The sequence below is a fragment of the Abramis brama genome, assembly GCF_963993115.1.
Source record: "Abramis brama genome assembly, chromosome: 3".
Lineage (NCBI taxonomy): Eukaryota > Metazoa > Chordata > Actinopteri > Cypriniformes > Leuciscidae > Abramis > Abramis brama.
The window spans coordinates 42,294,918-42,317,513 of record NC_139965.1 but is presented as its reverse complement, the minus strand read 5'-3'; the positions used below and the strand labels follow the sequence as shown (position 1 = coordinate 42,317,513).

At 40.4% G+C, this 22,596-nt stretch overlaps 1 protein-coding gene across 1 annotated transcript in view; it reads left to right on the top strand.

The window, feature by feature from the left end:
- adam19a (ADAM metallopeptidase domain 19a) overlaps positions 1-22,596 on the top strand; it is a 116,042-nt gene that overhangs the window by 17,929 nt on the left and 75,517 nt on the right. The window contains exon 3 of the mRNA XM_084109561.1: positions 6,723-6,799. Within this exon, the coding sequence (XP_083965687.1) occupies positions 6,723-6,799 (77 nt within the window). The remainder of the gene's footprint in view (positions 1-6,722; positions 6,800-22,596) is intronic.

The following is a 22,596-nucleotide window of genomic DNA, read 5'->3' as shown; positions in this document are numbered from 1 at the left end:
TAACACCTAAAGAAATTAAGTTTTCTCAACTTAAATGATCACATTTTATCGTGAAAAACATGATAATTTAAGTTGAGAAAACTTAATTTCTTTAGGTGTTACCAATTGAAGTAATTTTTTAAAGTTGATCCAACTGTTCACTTTTTACAGTGTAGTTCACCCATTTGACTTTCTTTCTTCAATAAAATACAAAAAGAGAAGTTTAGAAAAATGTTCCTGGTGCTCTTTTTCAATCAATGAAAGTGTATGGCAAAACATCAGACTTGTATCTGATTTAGGAAACAGACATGAGTTCTATACAGTACCTGTCATAAGTTTGGAAACATTAACACGTTTTAATGTTTTTGAAACAAGTCTCACCAAGGCTGCCTTTGTTTAATAAAAAAAGAAAACTGTAAAAAAAAATATATATATATTTGTTAGTATTAGTTTTTTTTATAAATTAAAAGAACTGTTTTCTATTTGAATATATTTTAAAATATATGAATTTCAGCATCATTACTCCAGTCTTCAGTGTCACATGATCCTTCAGATTCTGATTTGCTGCTCTTATTATTATTATTATTATTATTATTATTATCAGCGTTGAAAATAGTTATGCTGCTTAACATTTTTGTGGAAATGGTAATACTTTTTTCAGGAATCTTCGATGAATAGAAAGTTCAATGAACAAAACTGATTTGCATTTATTACATTTATGTATTACATTTATTAAAGCATTTATTAAATGCAAATCTTTTGTAACATTATACATTTCTTCACTGTCACTTTTGAGCAATTTAATGCATCCTTGATTAATAAAAGTAACCATTTCTCTGTTTTTTAATCTTACCACAATTGTTTGAAGGGTATCATTGTTTCCACAAAAATGTAGCAAAAGTAGATACAAAATTGATAACAACAGTAATACATGTTTCTTGAGCAGCAAATCAGTAGGCTATATTAAAATGATTTCTGAAGGACCATGTGACTAAAGATTGGAGTAATGATTCTGAAAATTCAGCTTTCAGCAGAAATAAATTACACTTTTTAATTTATAAAAATAGAAAACAATTATTTAAAATTGCAAAAATATTTAACAATATTACTGTTTTTACTGTATTTTTGATTAAATAAATGCAGCCTTACTGAGCATAAGAGACTACTTTGAGACTACTACTGTGACAGGTACTGTATAAGCAAAAGAATTATGGCTCGTTTCCACCGAGCGGTAGGGTACAGTTCAATACAGTACAGTACAATTCAGGATGATAAACCATGATCCGGCTTGCGTTTCCACCGCCAACAGTACCCTTACTTGATAGGCGTGGTGTAGCGATCGACGTCATTCTTGCAAAGAAGAAGAAAGCGACACAGTAAACAACAACAGAGGACATACAGCAGATCTTGTTCTTGCTTCTCGTCATGTGGCTTTTTTTCACAAAAAGAAGACAAGCTTTGTTTGAGCAAAGGCTGCAGGCTGCAAAGAAAACCACAGCTGAAATGCACGTGCAAGTGACGATTCTCTGTCAACCAATCACCTTTCTGCAGTGAGTCTAGCTCCACCCTTTAATAGCGGACTACTGTGCTAGGGAAAAGTGGATGTCACGTGTCAGTGTATGTTTGGACTTTCAGTTTGTGTTTTGATTTGTTCCTGTTTTCCTTTGTTCTTTTCCCGCCACTCCTTCGTTTCCATGGTGACTGTCATTATCATCGTCATCTGTATCACCTGTGTTCTGTTAATCAGTGTAATCTGTGTTTGTATTTAAGTTCTGTCTGTTCAGTCAGTCTTTGTCTGATCTCTGTTACATTTAGTGTGAGTTGCTACCTGTTCTGCTGTCGTGTATTTAATTACGTTAAACCTTCGTTCTTGGAAATATATCTTTGTCTCTGTCTGCCTTCCTGCAACCACCCATGACAGTGGAACGGTACGGTTCGGAATTATACCATTCACAACGTCTGACAATGGAAATGGCAAATTGTGTACCGTACTGAACTGAACTGTGGCGTACCGCTCGATGGAAATGAGGTGGTAGATTTGGGCCACTTTTGCCTACAGTCTGAACGTAGCCAAAGTTCTTCTTAAACTTAAGAAGATTTTGGAATTCTGCTAAATGACTCCTTTTGTGAAAATCTAAAATATTACAGGTTTGGAAATGTGAAGAGTAGCTTTTCCTTTATATTTTTCTTTTTAATGTTCTATTATGTATGAAAATGTTCCACTGATATGCATGCCTTGGCACAAATGTAAAGCCCTAGTATGGTGCAGTCTTTCAAAAGACTACAAGCTTGCAGCCCAGCATGAGCTCTGGGACTGCGGATACCACGCACCTCAATGCCCACCTCCCTGGCTTTGTGTTGCTCTTCCATTTATCATTCGGATGTAATCATGTCAACAGTGGAACAACCGATTCCCCTCATATAAATATTTAAACTTGAGGTGATGAAGAGTCTAGAAAGGTATCTGAAAGGGTATTCTTAATCTGTTTTTTTTTTGTTTTTTTTTGTAAGATATCATCATCAGTAGAGGAATGTGTTTGGGGATACACATTTTTTATTTTATTTTTTTTTACCACCAAAGTGACCTAGACTAAATTGGCTGTGCCTGTGACATAGTGCAAATAGAACTAACACAAATCAAGCATTTGACAGGAATGAAATGTTAAACGATAACAGATTTAGGGTGTGCCGACATGTTTTGACTTCTAAGTCTGGGGATCTGAATTCCAACAGCATTACTGAAGGAACTTAACACAGAACATTACGACAACTTCTGTCATCTACACTTCTGTACAATCACTTCCAAGCAGTTTTGTTTTTGTGTCTTCATCTTTCTATCTCCCTTTTTCTAACATCAATTTATCCCGCTGTCCTCTGACATCTTCTTTTGTCCCTTCACCTGTCTCTTCGACAGCGGCATGCAGGGCTGGATTTACCTCAGATTTTCATTTCATGTTAAAAAAAGATGAAGAGCTACGTGCAGGCTATTTAAGACAGTATTGGCAATAGAGTGCAACAATGCCCTCACACTTTTTCAGTGCTGCTGGTTTTATTTTTTTCTCTCCAATATTTCAGTTATAAGTCATGAACCAAGCAAATTGGCTACGAGGTGAATCACAACACTACAAATTTTCATTTAAAGCAAAAAGTTTTTGAAAATTGGACAGAATGACAAATACAAGACTGTGTACTTAATGGTTTTAGTGAGGCAAAGAACTACAAGCCCATGAAGCACTGCGAACAGCATAATCACATTAAAAACTATGGATACATATAAGACTACTCATTTACAAATGTATAAAAAAACAACGTATTTTAAGTTTATTGCAAAATATGCAACATTTCAGTATTTTGAGAGCGAAGACTCGATTACGTCATTCGCAGTGCTCCATGGGAGTGGGCGGAGCTATTTTGGACCGTGTTGCTTTTCCGACTCTCTGATTGGTGTCATTTTCTGTACAGCATCATGTAGTTTTTTCACCAGGAATTCCACTGTTAAACACGGTTATTTAAAAAAATAGGATGAAATTATCCGGGTTGATGGCTTCAGCGGAAGCAAATACCATGGATTAGATTAACAACCTCATCTTTAAGGATTTATAAGTTATTGTTCAAAATCAAAATCAAGTTTTTACTTCTGGAAACCAAACTGTTGCACTCTATGATGATTCGACGGTAAAGAGACGGATTTCTTGAGTAAAGAAAATGCTGTTCTTATTCAAACAACCAGTTCTTTATTTACCTTTGCATTGCAAGCAAGCAGAGACGGTCAAAACTGTGTGTGGCACTTCATTCAAGAAGGTAGTGGAGTTATGAGGTTTTACCGACAGTTTGAGGAGCCAATGGAGTTACGAGGTTTAGTAATAATAAGATTTACTAATTATTTTTATTGCGAGCATAGGCACCTGCCTAGAATGCCTACAGTATGCATAAATCCGGCCCTGGCTGCATGAAGCTCTTGCATGTTCAGGAAAAGTGACCCCTTCCGCAACTCCTCATTTCTTCCATCTCAACGTTTTTGATTTGTGAGATGTGATTGTTTTAAACATCCTCATCTCGTCTTCCTTTATCCCATGGAGCGAAACTCCCCCTCAATCTAGAACATTCTAACATATGTATGTGTAGTCCTGCACTTCCTCTCTTCACATAGAAAATATGTCTTTATGTTCCAACGATTCCTCCACAGTTGCACTAGAAACTAGATTTTTACTTTTTCTGACATTTTATACATTTGTTTGAGGAAAATGTAAGTGCCGCTAGCCAGAGTAAAAGTCACTAAGGTGATGTGGGTGGTTTTCAGGGCATTACTATGCAGTTTCTAAGGGTGTTACTACATTTTCTAAAGAAAATTGAGTGTAAATGTTGTCTGTGGTTGCCAGGACATTCCTATGTGGATTCTACATTTTTGGTATTGAAATGTGAGTGAGTCTTTCCCATGCAAAAGTTGCTAGGGTATTATAGGGGTTGCCAGGGAGTTTCTTTGTGGTTGCTATGTGACTACTACATTTGTTGAGGAGTGCAAAAGTTTATCGGGAGTTGGGGTGATGGCAGGGTGTTGCTATGTGGTTGCTAATGGTGTCGCTATGTGATTGCTACATTTTACAAAGATATTAGTGGTTCTTGCCCATGCAAAAGTTGTGGGTGGATCCCATGTTGTTGCTATGCAACAAATGTAAAATATTAGTGGTGGGTTGGCTGTGCAAAAGTTTCTAGGGTGTTGTGCTTAGTTTCCACGGTCATGTTTATGTGGTTTCTTGGGTGTTCTGGTCTCTCCTGTCCCTAGATATATCTTACCTCCTTTGTTGTAAATCTAATTGTTTTTTGTTTTTTTTGCTGGTTTTATCATCTTCCATCTTTCTATATGAGCAATAGCAAGCAGGATAGTAATAATTCACAAACACTGCCACCATCAAATTACTTTCTCAGAATGTGCTAGCAGCAAGATGTTTCACATTTGGAATCATCACTATTCTCTGCTACTCCAGTCATTTCATGTGTGGTCCCATAGGGGTACTGTTTATACAACACTCTCCCCAAGGTCTATTGAACATCTTACTGACTTGGGTTGCCGCTGGACTAAGACATTTTCCATTTGTATAGCAGGACTTTTGATGGCTGGAGGGAGGAGTTCATGTCTACTGATGTCTGACTTTTTGGAAAGAGTTTATAAGGAGGATCAAAGTATTCAGACTCCTACCCGTTTTATCTGCTAGCACAGCTAAAGCAGGGCATGCAGAGTAAACACATGCTAAACACTAGCTCTGGCCCGTTGGCTTCAACACAATGTCGTTCCTTTATGGCAGGCTTTAAGTGTGCAGCTGTCTCAAAAAAAAAAAGAGCTAATTTTATTTTTTTTAAACAATACAGTTGTTTGGGATGATATGTTTTTTGGAGAGAGCTCTTTACTATGATTTGACTTCCATATTATTGAAGCTTTAAAATCTTCGCTGAAAATCTTATCGCTTAGAGGGTTTTATGTCAGTATTCGTATATTTATTTAAATATACACTAACATTCAGTTCCTGCCACATTAATTTCATCAAAATAAAAAATTACAGCAAAACAGTATTATTGAGAAATATTATTACAAACATGTAAGTACACAGTTAATATTATTGAATTTTTAGCAGCCATTACTGCTGTCTTTCATAATGGCAAAATTATAACCCAATATATAATTTCATCATGACGATAACATTCCCATGTCCAACGCGTCTGACGCCAAAGGTTTCTTATTTAAATCAATGGAGTTCCCTGTTCGTCGATACAGTGATGCCTAGGGGAACCTTTAACGTCTTAATTGTGACATGGAAGGCACTTGACCATGCTTCAGTTTTTGACACCTTGAGAGTGATAATTTGTGTATTATATAATATAAAACACAGGATATAACAGGCAGATACTGTTACGCTGGAAGAACACACTCTGGACTTTATCCAGCTTGCCTGCCAGACACGCTACCCGGACCGTTCTAAGGCACGCATTACAGGGGGCGGTCCAAGGGAAGACTTTGCTGCATTCGTGGAGTTGGTGCTGGTGAACCCCCCCGTTCACCATCAGCCCGGCTGAGGACGACACCAGCCCCACTTTACATCCAGAGACTAGCCATCCGCCACCGCCGACCGGCACAATGAAGATACGAGAACCCACTGTAGACCGCAGACTTCAGTCTGCAGTGTCGTGTGGGCTCTTCGGTGTGTCAGCTGCACCTGGGTCTCCATGTCCAGGGGTGTCTCCATCGGCCTCGTCATGGTTGGTCACTGGACCAACATCTGGCTCCTCCTGCTCCGGGCTCCCCCTTGGCTCCTCCCACCGTCCACTCCCCCTTTGACTATTTGTTGGAATCTTCATTCAAAAAGATGCTTTGATCCAAACGATGATTTGTGTGAAGATCACCGTCTCCATCCGCGTACATCCTGTGCACACATTTAAAAATTGCCGCCTGAGGAAGTGTTACGTCAGCTTTAATTGTGAAACAGCATTGGCTGCCGTGTGTCTCATGACCAATTGCATCATTACCGTCAGCTTTGATTGTGAAATATTCTCTGATGAAAAGGACATTCAGAAGAACAGCATTTATTTGAAATACAAAGCTTTCGTAACTATGTAAATGTCTTTACTGCCCCTTTTGGTCAATTGTATGCCTTCTTGCTGCATAAAAGTATTAATAAAATAATAATAAAAGTAATAATAATAAAAAAGTAAGATTTACTGACCTGAGTCTGTACTTTTCTGCTCATCAGGACCAGTTCCCAGAGAGGGGAGAGATTCTGGTCTCAGCCCAGGACTTGAAATTGGTTCTACAAGTTGAAAAGAATCAGTAAGTAACCTCTTAACATTACTAACTCAAAAAAATTATCTGATTGCAGATCTGATTAATGCACTGCTGAAAGATTTTTTTCAATTGCTTTGTTGAATACATATCCAATAAAATATAATATCTAGATCTAGCTAATAAGGTGAAGATGTGGGAGTGGTGCTGAATTTATCTGTAAATGGTAAAATGGCTCCAGGATGTGTGCTGGAGTTTAGACAGTTGAATAATTACTTGAGCCACAGATATTCTGGAAAAGGGAACAGGTATCTCTATCACCCTCTGATTGTTCTGCCAAATGCTGAGTTGAACCAATGCCATGGAGTCATAGTCTGAGTCTGACTGTACTGGAATCCTTTGGGGATGGATTGCCTTTTCCTCCTCAGAAATTGCAGGACCACATTATTGTTACTTGGCAGAGTTAATGTTTATTTTAACCACATATGAACCTTGCATTCCCAGTCTAGTTTTCCAAATGTAGGTCAGAAGAAAGGACACCCACACTGACACACATAAACACAGAGCAGCCTGACTTCCTGAGTATTTTCGAGGCCCGAAGGAACCCTCAAAGCGGTCCCACAGTCTTTTTTGGAGTTTTTACAACACAAAGTACACTCCAAGCAGGTCGAAGTGAAGAAAATTAGGAAAGTCAGGGCATAGAGGACTGGCATAGAATCTAGATCACAGCCGCATTGTAATGGATCCAGGAAATGGAGGATAGCTTGAGGACTTTTTAATGAAGTCACTCAATCTATAGACTAAGGTTTTCTTGAAATGGATAAAGGAAGGTGCATTACTTGAGTGTATATGCCATTTGTCTAATTGCTTCTTTGCATTGCATCTCTTGCAGTGGAGTGCTTTCAACACACAACAGAAACTAAAAGGTTATTCTCAAAGGGAAAGGCAAGGGGTGTCTGCTTTGTGGAAAGGGCCATTTCCAAAGAAGCACGCCTGTTTTTCTATACACTATAGGGCAGAACGTTTATAGAATTTATATATTATAAAATACTTATTTTGCATATGGCAACTGAATGTCTTAGCAAGCAGAGATCTGTTCCCTGAATTGCGTTTTTGCTGGTTATGCGTCAGTAAATTAAGACAACCTCACAATGACTATGTTAGTAGTAACAATGCTGTTGTATCTTGCAAAAGTTGCCATTATAATCAACAATGCTGTTGACAGTGTGTTGAATTGTTATTAACAATGTGTCTATGCCTTTTAGTGTTTAGGTGAAATTCTGGTAAAATTTCATGGGCAAAAAACATAAATTTTCTATTGTCAGTAGTGTAGTGAAGCACAGCTCACAGAGAAATCACCTTCAAACTAAGCAGCTTTCTGTCAATGTGACAATGCACACAACCAGCTTGAATTTGTTGCAGAATCTATGGGGGAAATCTTTCGCCCTCTTTCCAGATTCCAATTTCATATTGCAGTTTCCTAAACTGGAGCTGGTGTAATATCATCCCGAGATGAATGAGAAACAGAGACCAAATGGAAAATAATTAGTGTATATTGTTCATTTCAAGCAATAGATAGATCATGCGCATTTTATCTGATATAACTGGACTGATGACTATCTTGTAAGACTAGTCTTAGCGGTTTATGAACCCGGTTTCTGGTAAGAACTCTAGCAGCTGCATTTTGGACTAATTGTATTTGACTGATTTTATTTGAAAGTAGATATTTCAAGCTTTCTTTAGACGTACGTTTCATGTTTGTGTGATAAGTATTCGCTGAGGTTCAGTTCATCATTCATACGTTTTTCAGAAAGTTTCTTGCGGAGACAGCGACAGCTGAAAGCACACCCTGTTTATTTTCTTTATTTTACAAAAACACAATGATTAGTTCTTATTGTGAGTGTACACAAATAAAAGAAGACCCTTTTTAGTTTATAATGATGTATAATGACTTATTTGTATGGCCAAAAATGACGGAGTATTTTAAGTTGTTTATGCTGTCATGAGGAAAAAATCCAGCAGAACGCGCCGGCGCGTTCTTCGGGCTCAGAGGGTTAAAACTGGACGGTGAATATGGATTATTAAATGTGTAATAATAATGTAAATTAGTGTAATATTGAACGTAATAATAATGAAATTGTGTATAAAATGTTTCATTTGAAATATTCACACCTTAAACATACAATCATGTTGAATTTTAGCTCCCAAAAATATAAGCCCTGAAAATACAATGCATTAAAATGCCAGCACTCTTCAATTAGTGCATTAGTGCAATTCAAGATGCTTTTTTTGTTTCAAAGACATCTGTAGTTATTTTACTTCCATAAACCACATTCCACAGTCTACATTCCAAGAGAGTGCAATCTAAATATCAAACCAGAAAATAAATTCAAATTACTATCAGTGCTTTCTGTTTTGAAGCTTCTTTTTGGCGTCAGGTAATGTTTCTAAAGCACTCATTTTTGTGTACCACAGCAAACAGTTTAAACCAGGATGAAACTGTTTTAGGATTGGTTGTAGTTACTGGTAGTTTTAAATGCTTGCATTGATTAACACAACATAAATGTCTGTGATTGCTTTAAATTCTCAACCTCTGCAAAAAAAAAAAAAAAAAAAAAAAAAAACAAGAAAATACAAAATAATGCAATGCAGTTAGTTATTATCCATAATCATGGATGTGATTATTCATTATGCAGCTCTAATACACCAACCATTTGAAAAAGAAGTTAAAAAAACAGAAGGAAATAATTGGCATAGGGGTCCTACTTTGGTAGTTTAACCATGAACTAATTTTAAAACATAAGTAAAGATCATCGTTTAACTTTAGACTGGCATTCTGACCTCTGACAACTGGGGTTAAGGGTCACTTTTCTTATGGCTGTGTTGCATCATGTATGATTCATAACATAACCATAAAAACCTTTAGAAAACATCCAGGCATATTTGTTTCCTTTTATGGAAGTACTTAGAAACATTTTTTTAAGTGAAAATGTAGGCATAATTTAAATGGATCTTGAATAGCTCCATTGTGTATTCCATACAGTGAGCCTGTCTATCCCACATCTTTTCTTTCCATGAGAATAACAATGTAAGAGGCTCTCATTCTGCAAACGACAATAAGAAATAGGTACAGTGTTGTGTGTGCGTTTTTTCTCTCTCTCTCACAATTCCTAATAGGTGCATGGTTTTGGCATTTTATTCATAGCCAAGTTATTTGTGATGTAAATGAGCATGTTTGTGTGTGTTTGCATCTGAGCTGGCATTTAATTGAAAAGGCTGATATACAGTTTAAAGAGAGTGAATGAGCAGATACGGGCATGCTTTAGGCAGTGTTTATAACCTGGAGTAATGAGTTTTAATCTCTTTTGGGGAGGATCTTACCACATATCTTAATTAAATTTTAAACTGAATAATGCAGAAGTTTGTCCTTTAACATTTGGTATTTTAAGGTACTACAGTGATTGTTAGCCATCTCATTTGTAGCGATGGCATTGTGGAGTAGTCTGTGGGTTTCTTTTAAGGTCAAGTGGTTTGTGAAAAGATTGCGTTTTAGAGAGAGAGGGGAGGAGATCGTGGTGTATCGAGGGTGAAAGAGATTAATAGAGTTTATATTGCTTAATATGAGAGAGAGAGAGAAACTAAAAGGAACGAATGTGATTGGAGGGCGTGTGAGAGAGCAGGAACGTATTTGAGAAGTATAAACTGATGGTGTGAAAGAGAAGGGATAAAGAAGCATGGAGGGCGAGAGGGTTTTAGGGCATGGAGAGTGGTGATAAGGAGACAGAGGATAGGGGGATGAAAAGAAAACGAAAGGGGATGAAATGAAGAGTCCTAACAGGTGGTTGAGGTTTAGCTCCATTGGCAGTTGAACTCCGAAGATCCGAACCTCATTTCCCATTAGAGCTGAAGTTACTGACCTACATATTTTATTATGAATATTTTAATGTATTCATCCCTGAGGATATGATATTTTAAATATTTTTTTATGGAATTGCAGCACATGTTCAGGATTAAGCCAACAGCTGTCTGTATAATTCAACACAGTCATAAATCATGAATTTTTAAAACCTTGCCAGAGGTGTCATGGTATCACTAATGGTTAGGGCTGTCAATCGAATGATTTATTTATTTATTTTTTCATCTAATTAGTAATATCGTACTGCATGCTTATTAATTAATCAAATGAATCACATATATTATTAGTTGTGAAAAAGCCCCCAAATGAATATAATTTAAGGCATTGGTGGCTTATATTATAAAGTCACTATATTGATTGTTTTATTTTCATATCATTAAACCACAGTCCACAGCAATCTATTCAGTTTGTCATTCTGTCAGAGGCAGATTGCTTTTTTTTCCTAACATATGCCAAGCACGTCTTAGCCGTTGTCACATTTCACTGTTTTCACAGCCTCGCACCATAAGTGCTATAATTTTAAGATAAAAATAAAATAAAAATTAAAAGGTACACTATGTAACTTTTGGCCTTCTTGCAAAAAAATGCATACATTTTGCAGAAGAACATTGTTTTGGTTGTGCTTCGGCTCTGCATGACTGTGCAAATTAATATTATCCTACAGCTCATAAAACATTCACCACTAGGATTAAGAGATATAACCAGTTAAGACAGAAAGGATCTCAAGCTGACAAGCTGAAGACGTTACTGTAGCTATACCCATTAATAAACATGGTACTTCCTTGAGAATAAATTCCAGCACAGTGCTAAAATAGCCCATAATGAAAGGACTCTTCTCAATAGATAATGCTTTACAATCAACTCTGTTAGAGAGCTTCATATGGCAATTTATCTGTTCACACCTGATTCACCTGCTGAGTTTAACAGTTATGTTATGTTTAGTTCTGCTTTATTATCATGATGTTTTGGTTCTCGCCATCTCCAAAAAGCCGAACCAATATTGATTGTCGTTTTATAACGAGTTCTGCCGCGTTCTCTTTTTGCCAGCAGACTATCCTGTGTTCTCTTCTGTTTTTAAAGACGGGTGATTTCCGAGAGGTTTGAGATTTAGCGTGCTTCATGAGAAACTTTTCTATATTTACTGGTATGACGAGACACACACGGGGCGATTGACGTATGTACGCAATTTCCTGGCAAAACCATACCGCTAGGTCTAAAATATAAACACCGGTAACACTTTATTTAAAGGTGACATAGTTATACGTAACTACATGTACTTACTATAGTAATAACAATAAAGTATGCATAATTACATGTAACTAACCTTAAACCAAACCCTAGGGCATAACTCTATAGTAAGTACATAGTTAATTAATACTACCCAGTACTTATTTGAGTAAGTGCAATGTAACTGTCACCTTAAAATAAAGTGTAACCTAAACACTTATAATAGGCTTACCATAGTGAATCAGGGTAAGACAAAAACTCATTTTGGAAGAAGGGTTGATGATATATTGAAATTGTGTAAATTTTGAACAAAGAAAAAAGTTACATACTATGATTAAATATATATTCTATTCCTGTTTGTGAATTACTGCAGATGCTTTGCTTTAGGTGGTATTTCAAGCCTATAGTCCAAGAAAAAAATCTGGTAGAAAAATCCCTTTACATTTATATATAGACTATTGTATTATACAATTATTAACCAAATTAGTGTGTTAAATGAACAGCTTTACTACTACTACTAATAATAAAACAGAAGAACGCTGCATGCTCAATGGACGTTCAATGCTTGAAATGCAGCAGAAGAATAGTGTTAAGGTTCAAGCTTTAGCCTTTGGTTCCTTGCAAATGAAATGCTGTATCAGAAGCACTTCACTGTTGTCATGACACTCAGCATGTATGAGAAGCGACAAACAACACAACAGTCTTTGAAGTGTAGAAGTGTGAATCACAATTCAGCATGCAAATAATAAAGAAAACCTGCCACAGTTTAGTATGCAAATCTTACAATGAGAGTGTTTACATTTTTTAATACTTTTATATTTATTTCATATTCCTTTTTAAAACAAAGTTTACAAAAATTCAAACATAGAATCTATGTCAAGCAATTTATGAAATAATACTTAAATAATCAATTTGTGCTTTATTGTCATCCTGCTTCATACACTCATCATTTGAAAGGATAAATAAAAACACTACCATTAAAAAGTTTGGGGTCAGTAAGATTTTTTAATGTTTTTAAAAGAAGTATTTTCTGCTCACCAAGGCTGCATTTATTTGATAAAAAACAATAAAAAAAACAGTAATATTGTGAAATATTATGACAATTTAAAACTGTTTTTTAAAAAAAACTGTTTAAGACTGTTTTCTATTTTAATATATTTTAAACTGTAATTTATTCCTGTGATCAAACGTTGAAACTAAGGTCAAACTAAGGCACGTTTAAAAAAGCTATACTTAAATGTCCTAATTTAACTAAGGCCTAATCATGGCTTAATCTCTAAGCCCTCTCTGTGAAACCAGGCCTTAAAAAACAAACGTCTAATCTTTCACCAAAGAAGCTACATCTTGAAAAATGGATATTGCAGCTTCTGCTTGTATTTATGTGCTAACCAGAACTGCATTTAGCAGTGCAATTCTTAGAAAAACAACTTCTCGTAAGAGCCTAACATTCTTTTGCCATTAGACACAGAGCTAAATTGTGCATGATGCGATTATGCATTTATGAATGCCATCTGCAGCGGCGAGAATGGTCGCATGCTTCCTAACACAACTCTGATTCACCCTGATGCATTTCTCAGACTCTCTGCCCTGCAGTCCCATCTGCAGAAGGCTTGTTTTGTTCTCTTCCTGACAAGCAGCCAGTGTTTGTGTAATCTGCTCTCTCGTGCATCCTCAAGATTAAGTAAGCCTTCCCTCTTCAGTCTTCGCTGAAAATATCACTGAGAGTGATGATTCCATATTTGCGTTTAGATGAGCACTCGTAATGCTCACTGATTATAGTGGAAATATTGTTGTTATTGCCATATTTAATGTGACTGTGACATGTTGCAGGAACAAGCTGGTGGAAATAACAGTTTGATATTGAGAGCGACTCAGATTTTGAAACGGAATGAGATGCAGGGCTGTCAACTCTACACAGCTGTGTTGGAGTAAAGACAATATTTAGTCCCACGATATAGTGTCAGAATGTATTGTGATTCCAAACAAACCAGTGTTGAACTGTCCAGTCAAATTAGTGCTTTTTGTCAATGTGTGAGATAAAGACCACTATTTAAGTATAGTGGTGATTTAACTGATGACTGAATTTTCATTTTAAGGGTGAACTGTCCCTTTAAGTATGTACAGCAGAGCAATGCGTTGGCTAAGCATTCCTATTTGCATTTCTGTACTTGTGTATGAGTTTCTGACTTAAATGCCATCAGTACAACAGTTACCAAAGATTCTCTTCCTGAAACTTAGTTCATCTTTGTGGCAGATCTTGTGTGAGAGGTGTCAGCAGTGCTTTTGTTGAGGTACGGTCCTTATAAGGGAACAGCAAGTACGTCTGTATTAGCATGACATACAGCTGAGTCTGTCATTTATTGTCATCATTGAAAGATTTATAGCCTCCAACTTCCCCCAAAATATATAATGCCACGTCTTGAGTCACTAAACTCCAGACAAATGTACACAATGGAGGATATATGGAGGATATATAATTTTTTTCTCTTCCCTCACTCTTTCTCAGTCTTCACTCTCTCTCGCTTGTACATTCTCAGATGATCTTTGTTGCCTCCTCTCTGCACCCATCCCCCATTTCCTTTGTTTTCCCTCTCTCGTTCTCTCTCTCTCCCTCTCTCTCTCTCTCTCTCTCTCTCTCTCTCTCTCTGTCTACTGTACAGTACTGCTGGTTTGAGGTGATTGGTAACAGATGGTGCTGCTTTAAAAGGGCAAGGAATTTTGTGCCCTCAGTAGGTCAATGGGCCACTTTCTCTCTCTCTCTGGCTCTTGTCCACACACACAGCTGACTTATTTTGCGTACTTTGTCCCCAAAAAACCTTCAAATGAGAGTAAAGATTTTTACATAAGGATCAAATGTAAGGATCATCACAGGCTAGGTATCAGTGTACATGTTAGCAATACTTAAAGTGATAGTTCACCCAAAATGAAAATTCTGTCATTAACTACTCGCCCTCGTGTCGTTTCAAATCCGTAAGACTTTCAATCATCTTCGGAACACAGATGAAGATTTTTCTGATGAAATCTGAAAGCTTTCTGTCCCTCCGTTGACAGCTACGCAACTAACATTTTGACGCTTCAAAATGTTCATAAAGAGAATCCATATGAATTGAGCGGTTTAGTCCAAATTTTCTGAAGAGACATGATCGCTTTATATGATGAACAGATTGAATTTAGGCTTTTATTCACATTTAAACATTTATCAACTCACACATCAGTTGTGCTTGCTCGAAGTGCGAGAACCAATGAGGTTCATTCTCGTGTTACGCAGCACGCTTGAGCTTCCGCAAGAACCAATGAGGTTTGTTCTTCCGCGTCAAGCATGTTCGGTTGAGCTTCTGTTTATGTTCGCTGATCAATGTTAATATGTGAATAAAAGACTAAATGAAATCTGTTCATATAAAGCGATTGAGTCTCTAAAGAAGTTTTTTACTAAACCGCTCAATTCATATGGATCTCTTTATGAACTTTTTGAAGTGGTAGTTGCGTAGGCTGTCAACGGAGGGACAGAAAGCTCTCAGATTTCATCAGACCTTCATTTGTGTTCCGAAGAAGAACAAAAGTCTTGCGAGTTTGGAGCGACATAGGGGTGAGTAATTAAATAAAAAAAATTTGGGTGAACTAACCCTCTAATGTAAATTTTCAAGTTGGCTACAATAGTACTTTTCAAGAAAAACTAAGCCATCTTAGACAAAATACACTGTAAAAAACATATTATAATTGTTACATTAAGAAGTTATTTCGGTAACACTAATGTCTCATTAGTTAAATATGTTACAGAATTTATTAATCTTTGTTAACCTGTTGTTGTAAAATACAACTGTTCATTGTTGGTTCATGTTTGCTAATGTTAATTATTGGGACCATTAAATTATATTAACAGATACAACTTTTGATTTTTGATATACACATTAGTATTGCCTGCATATAGATAGAAACAAAATATGATGTAAAAAAAGATGATTATAAAATAAAAGGCATTTCAAAAATAATGATATTTTTCAAATATAATATTTTAATACAAGTAAAACATTTGACATTTTTACTCAAGTCAGACAGAGGAAAATGAAGTGGCTTAGCAGGCAACTCCATTGATTATAATTGGAGTGATCTAGTTTTGTTGAGTTGCAACATGCTGCTTACTTCAGTATAGACATGGTGCAAGAGGTGGCTGTCCATTGTCATGACAGTCAGTTAGTCTCTTGTTTTCTGTCTGCAGTAAAATGTTTATTTTTAATTATATTAATTGATGTGAAATTATTTGGTCCACAGTCCTCTTATTTTTACCTCCTGCTCTTGACTGTTCACTACCTGATTGGCTTCACATTGTTTGTGAAAGTCTCATTCCTCTCATTTGAACAATAAAACAAGATTCAGTCGACTCTCCAGTGCTGCGAGCTCAGCTCTTCCTGCCACACTTTGAGTTCAGCGTTTTTAAAACTGTAAACACCTTCAGTTTTCCAGACAGGAAGGACATTTAGCGGTTGCAGACTGCAGAATACATACCTTTGAGACCTGATATGTCGCACCATATTGACCTTGAGCAAAACTATGGCATGCTTTGATAGTCTGCTGCTATAGCCTATCAGTTGTAAATCTCTTTGACAATTTACAGTGTTTTGGATCATAAGGACCAGAAGGAAATGTAATTTTGAGATACAGCAGAACATCTGTTATGAGAGATGCTGGTGGTTAATCTTCTGTGCTCAGAATTGGGGGGAAATGCTATTTATGATGAGCTCTTTGGGTGTTTAAAATATTAAGCAGAAGCTTGTCGCACGTTCCTGTCTTAAAATTGTACGGTAAAAAAGAAGTCTGCCTCTTCTTGTTTTAAAAGTAAAAGGCCATTGCGCTGTGGTTCCAAAGATTCAAACTGTTTTTATTTGTTGCTGTTCTGGGATGTTAGGGTGTTGTCAGGGGGGTTATAGGGTGTTCTGGCCAAATGAGCCCAACCTAGTTCTTTATAATATTCTGCTTTCTAAATATGACTCACATCCCACCTGTGTAAGTCTATGAATGTTTTTCCTGGTGAAATTTGTAAGTTTGTTAATAGCAAACACCTCTAATCAACAAGACACACATTTTAAGGTGTCATTCATGTCTGTAGCAGGTTTTGTTGTACACTAAATTCTCTGCCTGTGATGCTGCCTGGAAATTTGACAGTTATTATTAGCGTCACACTTTACTGAGAGTCGGTTACACATCCTGGGTTGTGGTAAATCTTTAGTGGCAGATAAGGTTTCATGTTTGCTAACCGAGTTTCACACAGTTTATGCACATTTATGCACATACCAGGGCTCGACATTAAGGCTTGTCCGCTTGTCCGGGACAAGTGGATTTTTTTTGTAGGACAAGTGGAAGAGAAAATAAGTTGTTCCACTGGACAAGTTAAATTTCAAACAAAATAAAATGCCATGTTACTTCACGTTTTGTGCCACTCATTACGTCTATAATTTTACAGATTTAATTTTACCGATTTGAGACGTCGCATAACTGCCAGATTCAAACTGTGCTTTCGCGCGTTGGCTGGCGCTGAGCCAGAGTCGGACGCGTTCAGCGCTGTCATATATCACAACTACGCAGTGTTTTCAACCTCATAATGTTTATTTTAGGTTTCAGATATTTAAATACACATAAGCACGAGTAAAACAATACATTTGGAGTTTGTAAAATACACACTGATGTCTGTGGAAGCAGCAATAACAATCTATTCAAATATAATTTGCCGACATGTGTTATTCATATCAGACAAACATAGTGGAAGTAACTATAAAGTTTATTCTATTCTTCCCAGTTCACTGGCCACTTTCTTGCATTTATTTCAGGAGAAACTGATGAATTTACGTGCTGTAAATCGTACTCGGTTACCTAATGTAACCTCGGTTCTCTCTAGAAGAGGGAATGAGTATTGCGTAAGTAGCTTACGCTTCGGGAAAGTTCTCTTTCTTCGAGATCTGAAGCCAAAAAATTATCCTTAATTTTGCATTTATTGTCAACGCAGTGCAGCAGCAGGCAGACCAAAGCAAGCTGTATAAGCGTGCTCATTGGCTGCCAGGCGGCAACTGCTTAAGCCTATCAGTGAGCCCGGTGTGACGTCACACCCAATGAGGGCGCTTCGCGCCCTCCACACCCTTCTAACCGTCAAGAAGGGTGTGGCCAGTGTGTATATATTGCGGGCTCACAGGCTGAGTTCTGGTTTTCATAGTCTGAAGCGCAAAAGCTTGTGGCGCGTCACGGCAGGTTACGCAATACTCGTTCCCTCTTCTAGAGAGAACCGAGGTTACATTAGGTAACCGAGTACGTTCTCTTACGAGAGGTTCTCTCGTATTGCGTAAGTAGCTTACGCTTCGGGAACCCATTGTCAACGCCGTGCGCGCCGAGCATCCAACACATGAATCCCAGGGAGACCGGGGAAAAACATAACGTTGAAACAGGTGGCCGGTCGGGCCCACACCTGTACTAAGCACTTCACTTCACATAAATGATAGAGCGGCATAGCCGGTCTGTATACATCAGTGGAAATGGTGTGGCCGGCAGCGCGGGCCCACACAGTGCATAAACACGTATAGGGAAAGGGAATAGAGCAGAAACACTGGTCTATTTGTGGAAAAGAATCCTTCCCCTGGTGCCAACCAGAAAATGAACCAGTATGTGGACATAGTCTGCGCATAAGCGACTGGGCAGCATACATGCCACTTATACTGATAACAGTTTAGCCTGCAGGGCGGGAACTTCCAGGTTATAAAACCTCACGAATGTAGATGGGGAGGCCCAGCCCGCCGCCATACAAATATCGTGAATAGAAATTCCGCTGGACCAGGCCCACGAAGAGGCCATGCCTCTAGTGGAGTGGGCTCTGACACCCAAAGGACACTGCAGGTGTTTGGAGGCGTAAGCTGCTGCAATCGCGTCCACTATCCACCTGGGCAGGCTGTTTCGAGGCGGCGAGACCCTTGGTGCGTCCGCCAAAAGAAACAAAGAGCTGCTTGGACCGCCTGAATGCGGCGGAACACGTGATGTAAACTCTCAGCGCCCTTACAGGGCATAGGAGGTTATCACTGTCCCCGTTATCGGATATTGGCAGAGCCGAGAGGGAGATGATTTGTGCCCTAAAGGGGGTACCAATCGCTTTGGGAATATACCCGTGTCTCGGTCTGAGAATGACTTTAGAGTCATTCGGTCCGAACTCAAGACATGCAGGGCTAATAGATAGCGCGTGCAGATCCCCCACGCGTTTTACTGAAGACAGCGCTGTCAGAAAAACGGTTTTGAGCGAAAGGTACTTAGGATCCACAGATTCAAGCGGTTCAAAAGGAAAAGCCTTCAGGGCCTCCAGGCCCTTTTCCAACAGCTCCTGTAGGAAGGAGAGCACTTGCGAAACCCCACATGTGCGTGGATCAAAGCTCTTAGTAGCGCACCATTTAGAGAACACAGACCACTTAGACGCATAGAGCCGTCTCGTGGAGGGAGCTCTAGACTGCGTGATCGTGTTCACGACCCCTTCTGGCAGGTCAACGGGTATCCGTTGATTACCCATGCATACAGAGACCATCGCTCCGGATGGGGATGCCAGGTTGACCCACCGGCTTGAGAGAGGAGATCCTTTCTCACCGGGATCGGCCATGGAGGTGAGTGCGACAGCCTCACCAGCTCTGGGTACCAAATCTGGTTCTCCCAGCGCGGGGCTATAAGGAGCACTGGGTGCTGTGTTTCTCTGATCCTTGTTAAAACCTGTGGTAACAGGGAGATCGGGGGAAAAGCGTACAGCGGGAGGCTGGGCCAGGTCTGGGACAGCGCGTCCTCGCTTTTCGAGAAAAATTTTGGGCAATGAGCGTTGTCTCTCGACGCAAAGAGGTCGACCTCCGCTCTGCCGAATAGGCGCCAGAGAAACTGGACTGTCTGGGGTTGCAGGGACCATTCTCCCGGGGGAATGATGTCTCTGGACAGTCTGTCTGGACCGACATTCAGGTGGCCCGGCACGTGCGCGGCTCTCAGCGAGCGCAACGAACGGTGAGCCCACACGAGAAGGCGTTCTGTCAGCTTGCACAGGTTCCTGGATCTGACACCGCCCTGTCGGATCACATAGGATACCACGGACATGTTGTCTGAGCGGACTAGCACATGGTGATCCTGTATGAATGGGAGGAAGCGCTTGAGCGCGTTCTCGACCGCTATCATCTCCAAACAGTTTATGTGGAGGCATTTCTCCTGGTCTGACCACAGGCCAAAGACCGGTTTGCCCTCGAAAGAGCGCCCCAACCTGAGGTGGAAGCGTCCGTCGAGATAACTTTGCGGTGTGAGATGGCTCCCATTGTCACTCCCCGCTGGTACCAGTCGGCTGCTAACCAGGGCTTCAGTGCTGAAAACGCAGCTCTGAGTCACTCTGATTCGAATGCCGCCGGAAGCCCAGGCTCTGTGAGGCACTCGGGCATTCAGCCAGCGTTGTAGCGGGCGCATACGTAACAGACCCAGCTGAAGCACTGCTGCAGCTGAAGCCATACAACCCAGCATCCTCTGAAATGTCTTGAGAGGTGCGGTGCTGCCCGGCTGGAAGGACGCGGCCAGGTGTCGAATGCAGCGCGCGCGCTGTGTCGACAGGCGGGCCGTCATTGCCACAGTGTCCAGATCCAAACCCAGAAAAGAGGTTGATTGACTGGGCACTAATGAGCTCTTGGTCCAGTTGACCGTGAGCCCCAGGCTGTCCAGGTGGCTTAGAAGCACTGTTCTGTGGGCGATGAGTTCGGCCTCTGACTGTGCTAGAATTAGCCAATCGTCCAAGTAGTTCAGAATTTGCATTCCCCGACCCCTCAGGGGAGCGAGAGCCGTGTCCATGCACTTCGTAAATGTACGGGGTGCCAACGACAGGCCGAAAAGCAGGACGGTGTACTGATATACCTGACCGTCGAAGGCGAATCTCAAGAATGGCCTGTGACGGGGTATTATCTGGATCTGAAAGTACACGTCTTTTAGATCGAGAGATATAAACCAGTCCCTCGGGCGAATTTGCGCGAGAATTTGCCCGGTTGTGAGCATTTTGAACGGTCTTCTCATAAGAGCCTTGTTCAAACATCTTAGATCCAAAATTGGTCTGAGAGCTCCGTCCTTCTTGGGAACGAGGAAAAAACGGCTGTAAAAGCCCGACTCGCTCATAGAAGGGGAAACCGGTTCTATAGCCCCTTTGCACAGAAGTGTAGCTATTTCTGCTCGAAGTAGATGTGCTACTTCTCCATTCACTCTCGTCTCGGTACGCGCCGAAAGCGCAGGGGGCGGCAAGCGAACTGCAGAGTATAGCCCTTTTTTACTGTGCTTAGCACCCATTCTGATGCGCCTGGAATAGCTTCCCACGCTTTAGAGTGTGAAGCCAGGGGCAGAATGGCCTCCGGGCTCTGATCGCCGCGCGTCGCGGGCTCGAGAGCTCGAAACGGAGGGGTGGGCGCAGCGCGCGCGCTCTTGGTGCTTAGATACGGCGGATCGCACGCAGCGATAGCTGGCCGTTTTACACACGGTGTCCCGGCGGCTTGGACGGGGAACATATAGTGTGAGGCGCGACGCGCGAGGGCGGCGTCGGGGCGAAATGTTCGTTAGTATGTGTGAGCACTCGAAGGCGGGCACAGGACTTACATTTAAAACATGACCGGTCGTGAGAGGCCGTGTGACAGAGCGGGCAGTGAGTAGGTGTGGGCACGGTGAGGTGGACACGTGACCTACTTTTAACACTCGAGCGGCTTCTGCCTGCTTTGTGAGAGTGGGCTCTGTGAGAAACACGGGATTTATAGTGCTTGTGTGCAGGGGTGAACACGGAAACGTGGGCACATTCACTGCATTTGAAACACATACGGCGTGAGCCGTGCAACCAGACATTATGCTCATTTGAGATTTCTCTGGGTCGCCGTGAGAACGGTGGTTGCGCGCAGGCGAGCGGGTAGATATACCGGCTCGATGACTGCGAAGTAAACATCTGCAGTAGCCGTGGCAACGGGGACTGACAGAGCGTGAAGCTTTGACAGTGGTCCAGCCGCAGCGGGACTTAACCGTCTTTTCTTCCCTCGTGTTTAGACGCTCATAAATACTCGAGCACCATGAGTAGGAGTGGTACGAGAGGCGGGTTCATTTTCTGTAAGTAAGAAAAACTGGCCGCGAGCTCGGAGAAGCGAACAGCGTAAATTTTTATCTGCCGCAAGAGCCGGGATCGAACTCGGGTCTCTAGCGTGAAAGACTATGATTCTGCCACTGAACCACAGGGGAGAACACATTACCTTTCAGTTAGCGCGAAGATATAAGAGAGCGACCTCATGTTCGTTTGCAGGCGTGCGTGTATAAAACAGGCTCGTTTACTGCAATAGTAATATTTCCAGCCGCCTGAACTTAAGAGGGGACTGAGAAATGTGTGAGAATTGGCGGTTTGTCCGGCCACAGCGGGACTAAAACACTCTCTCTCCTCTTTTCGCCGGTGAGTGAGGCGCGCGCGCGCTGAACGTTGCTCGTGACCGTCCGCTCTGTTATCCCTTGTGAACGGCGCAATCTGCGCGGCCCAACAAGGGGGAGAGCGGGTTCGCTTTCTGTATGTAAGAAAAGCTGGCCGCGAGCTCGGAGAAGCGAACAGCATAAATTATTAACTGCCGCGAGAGCCGGGATCGAACACGGGTCTCTGGCGCGAAAGTCTACGATTCCGCCACTGAGCCACAGGGGAGAATACAATAGCTTT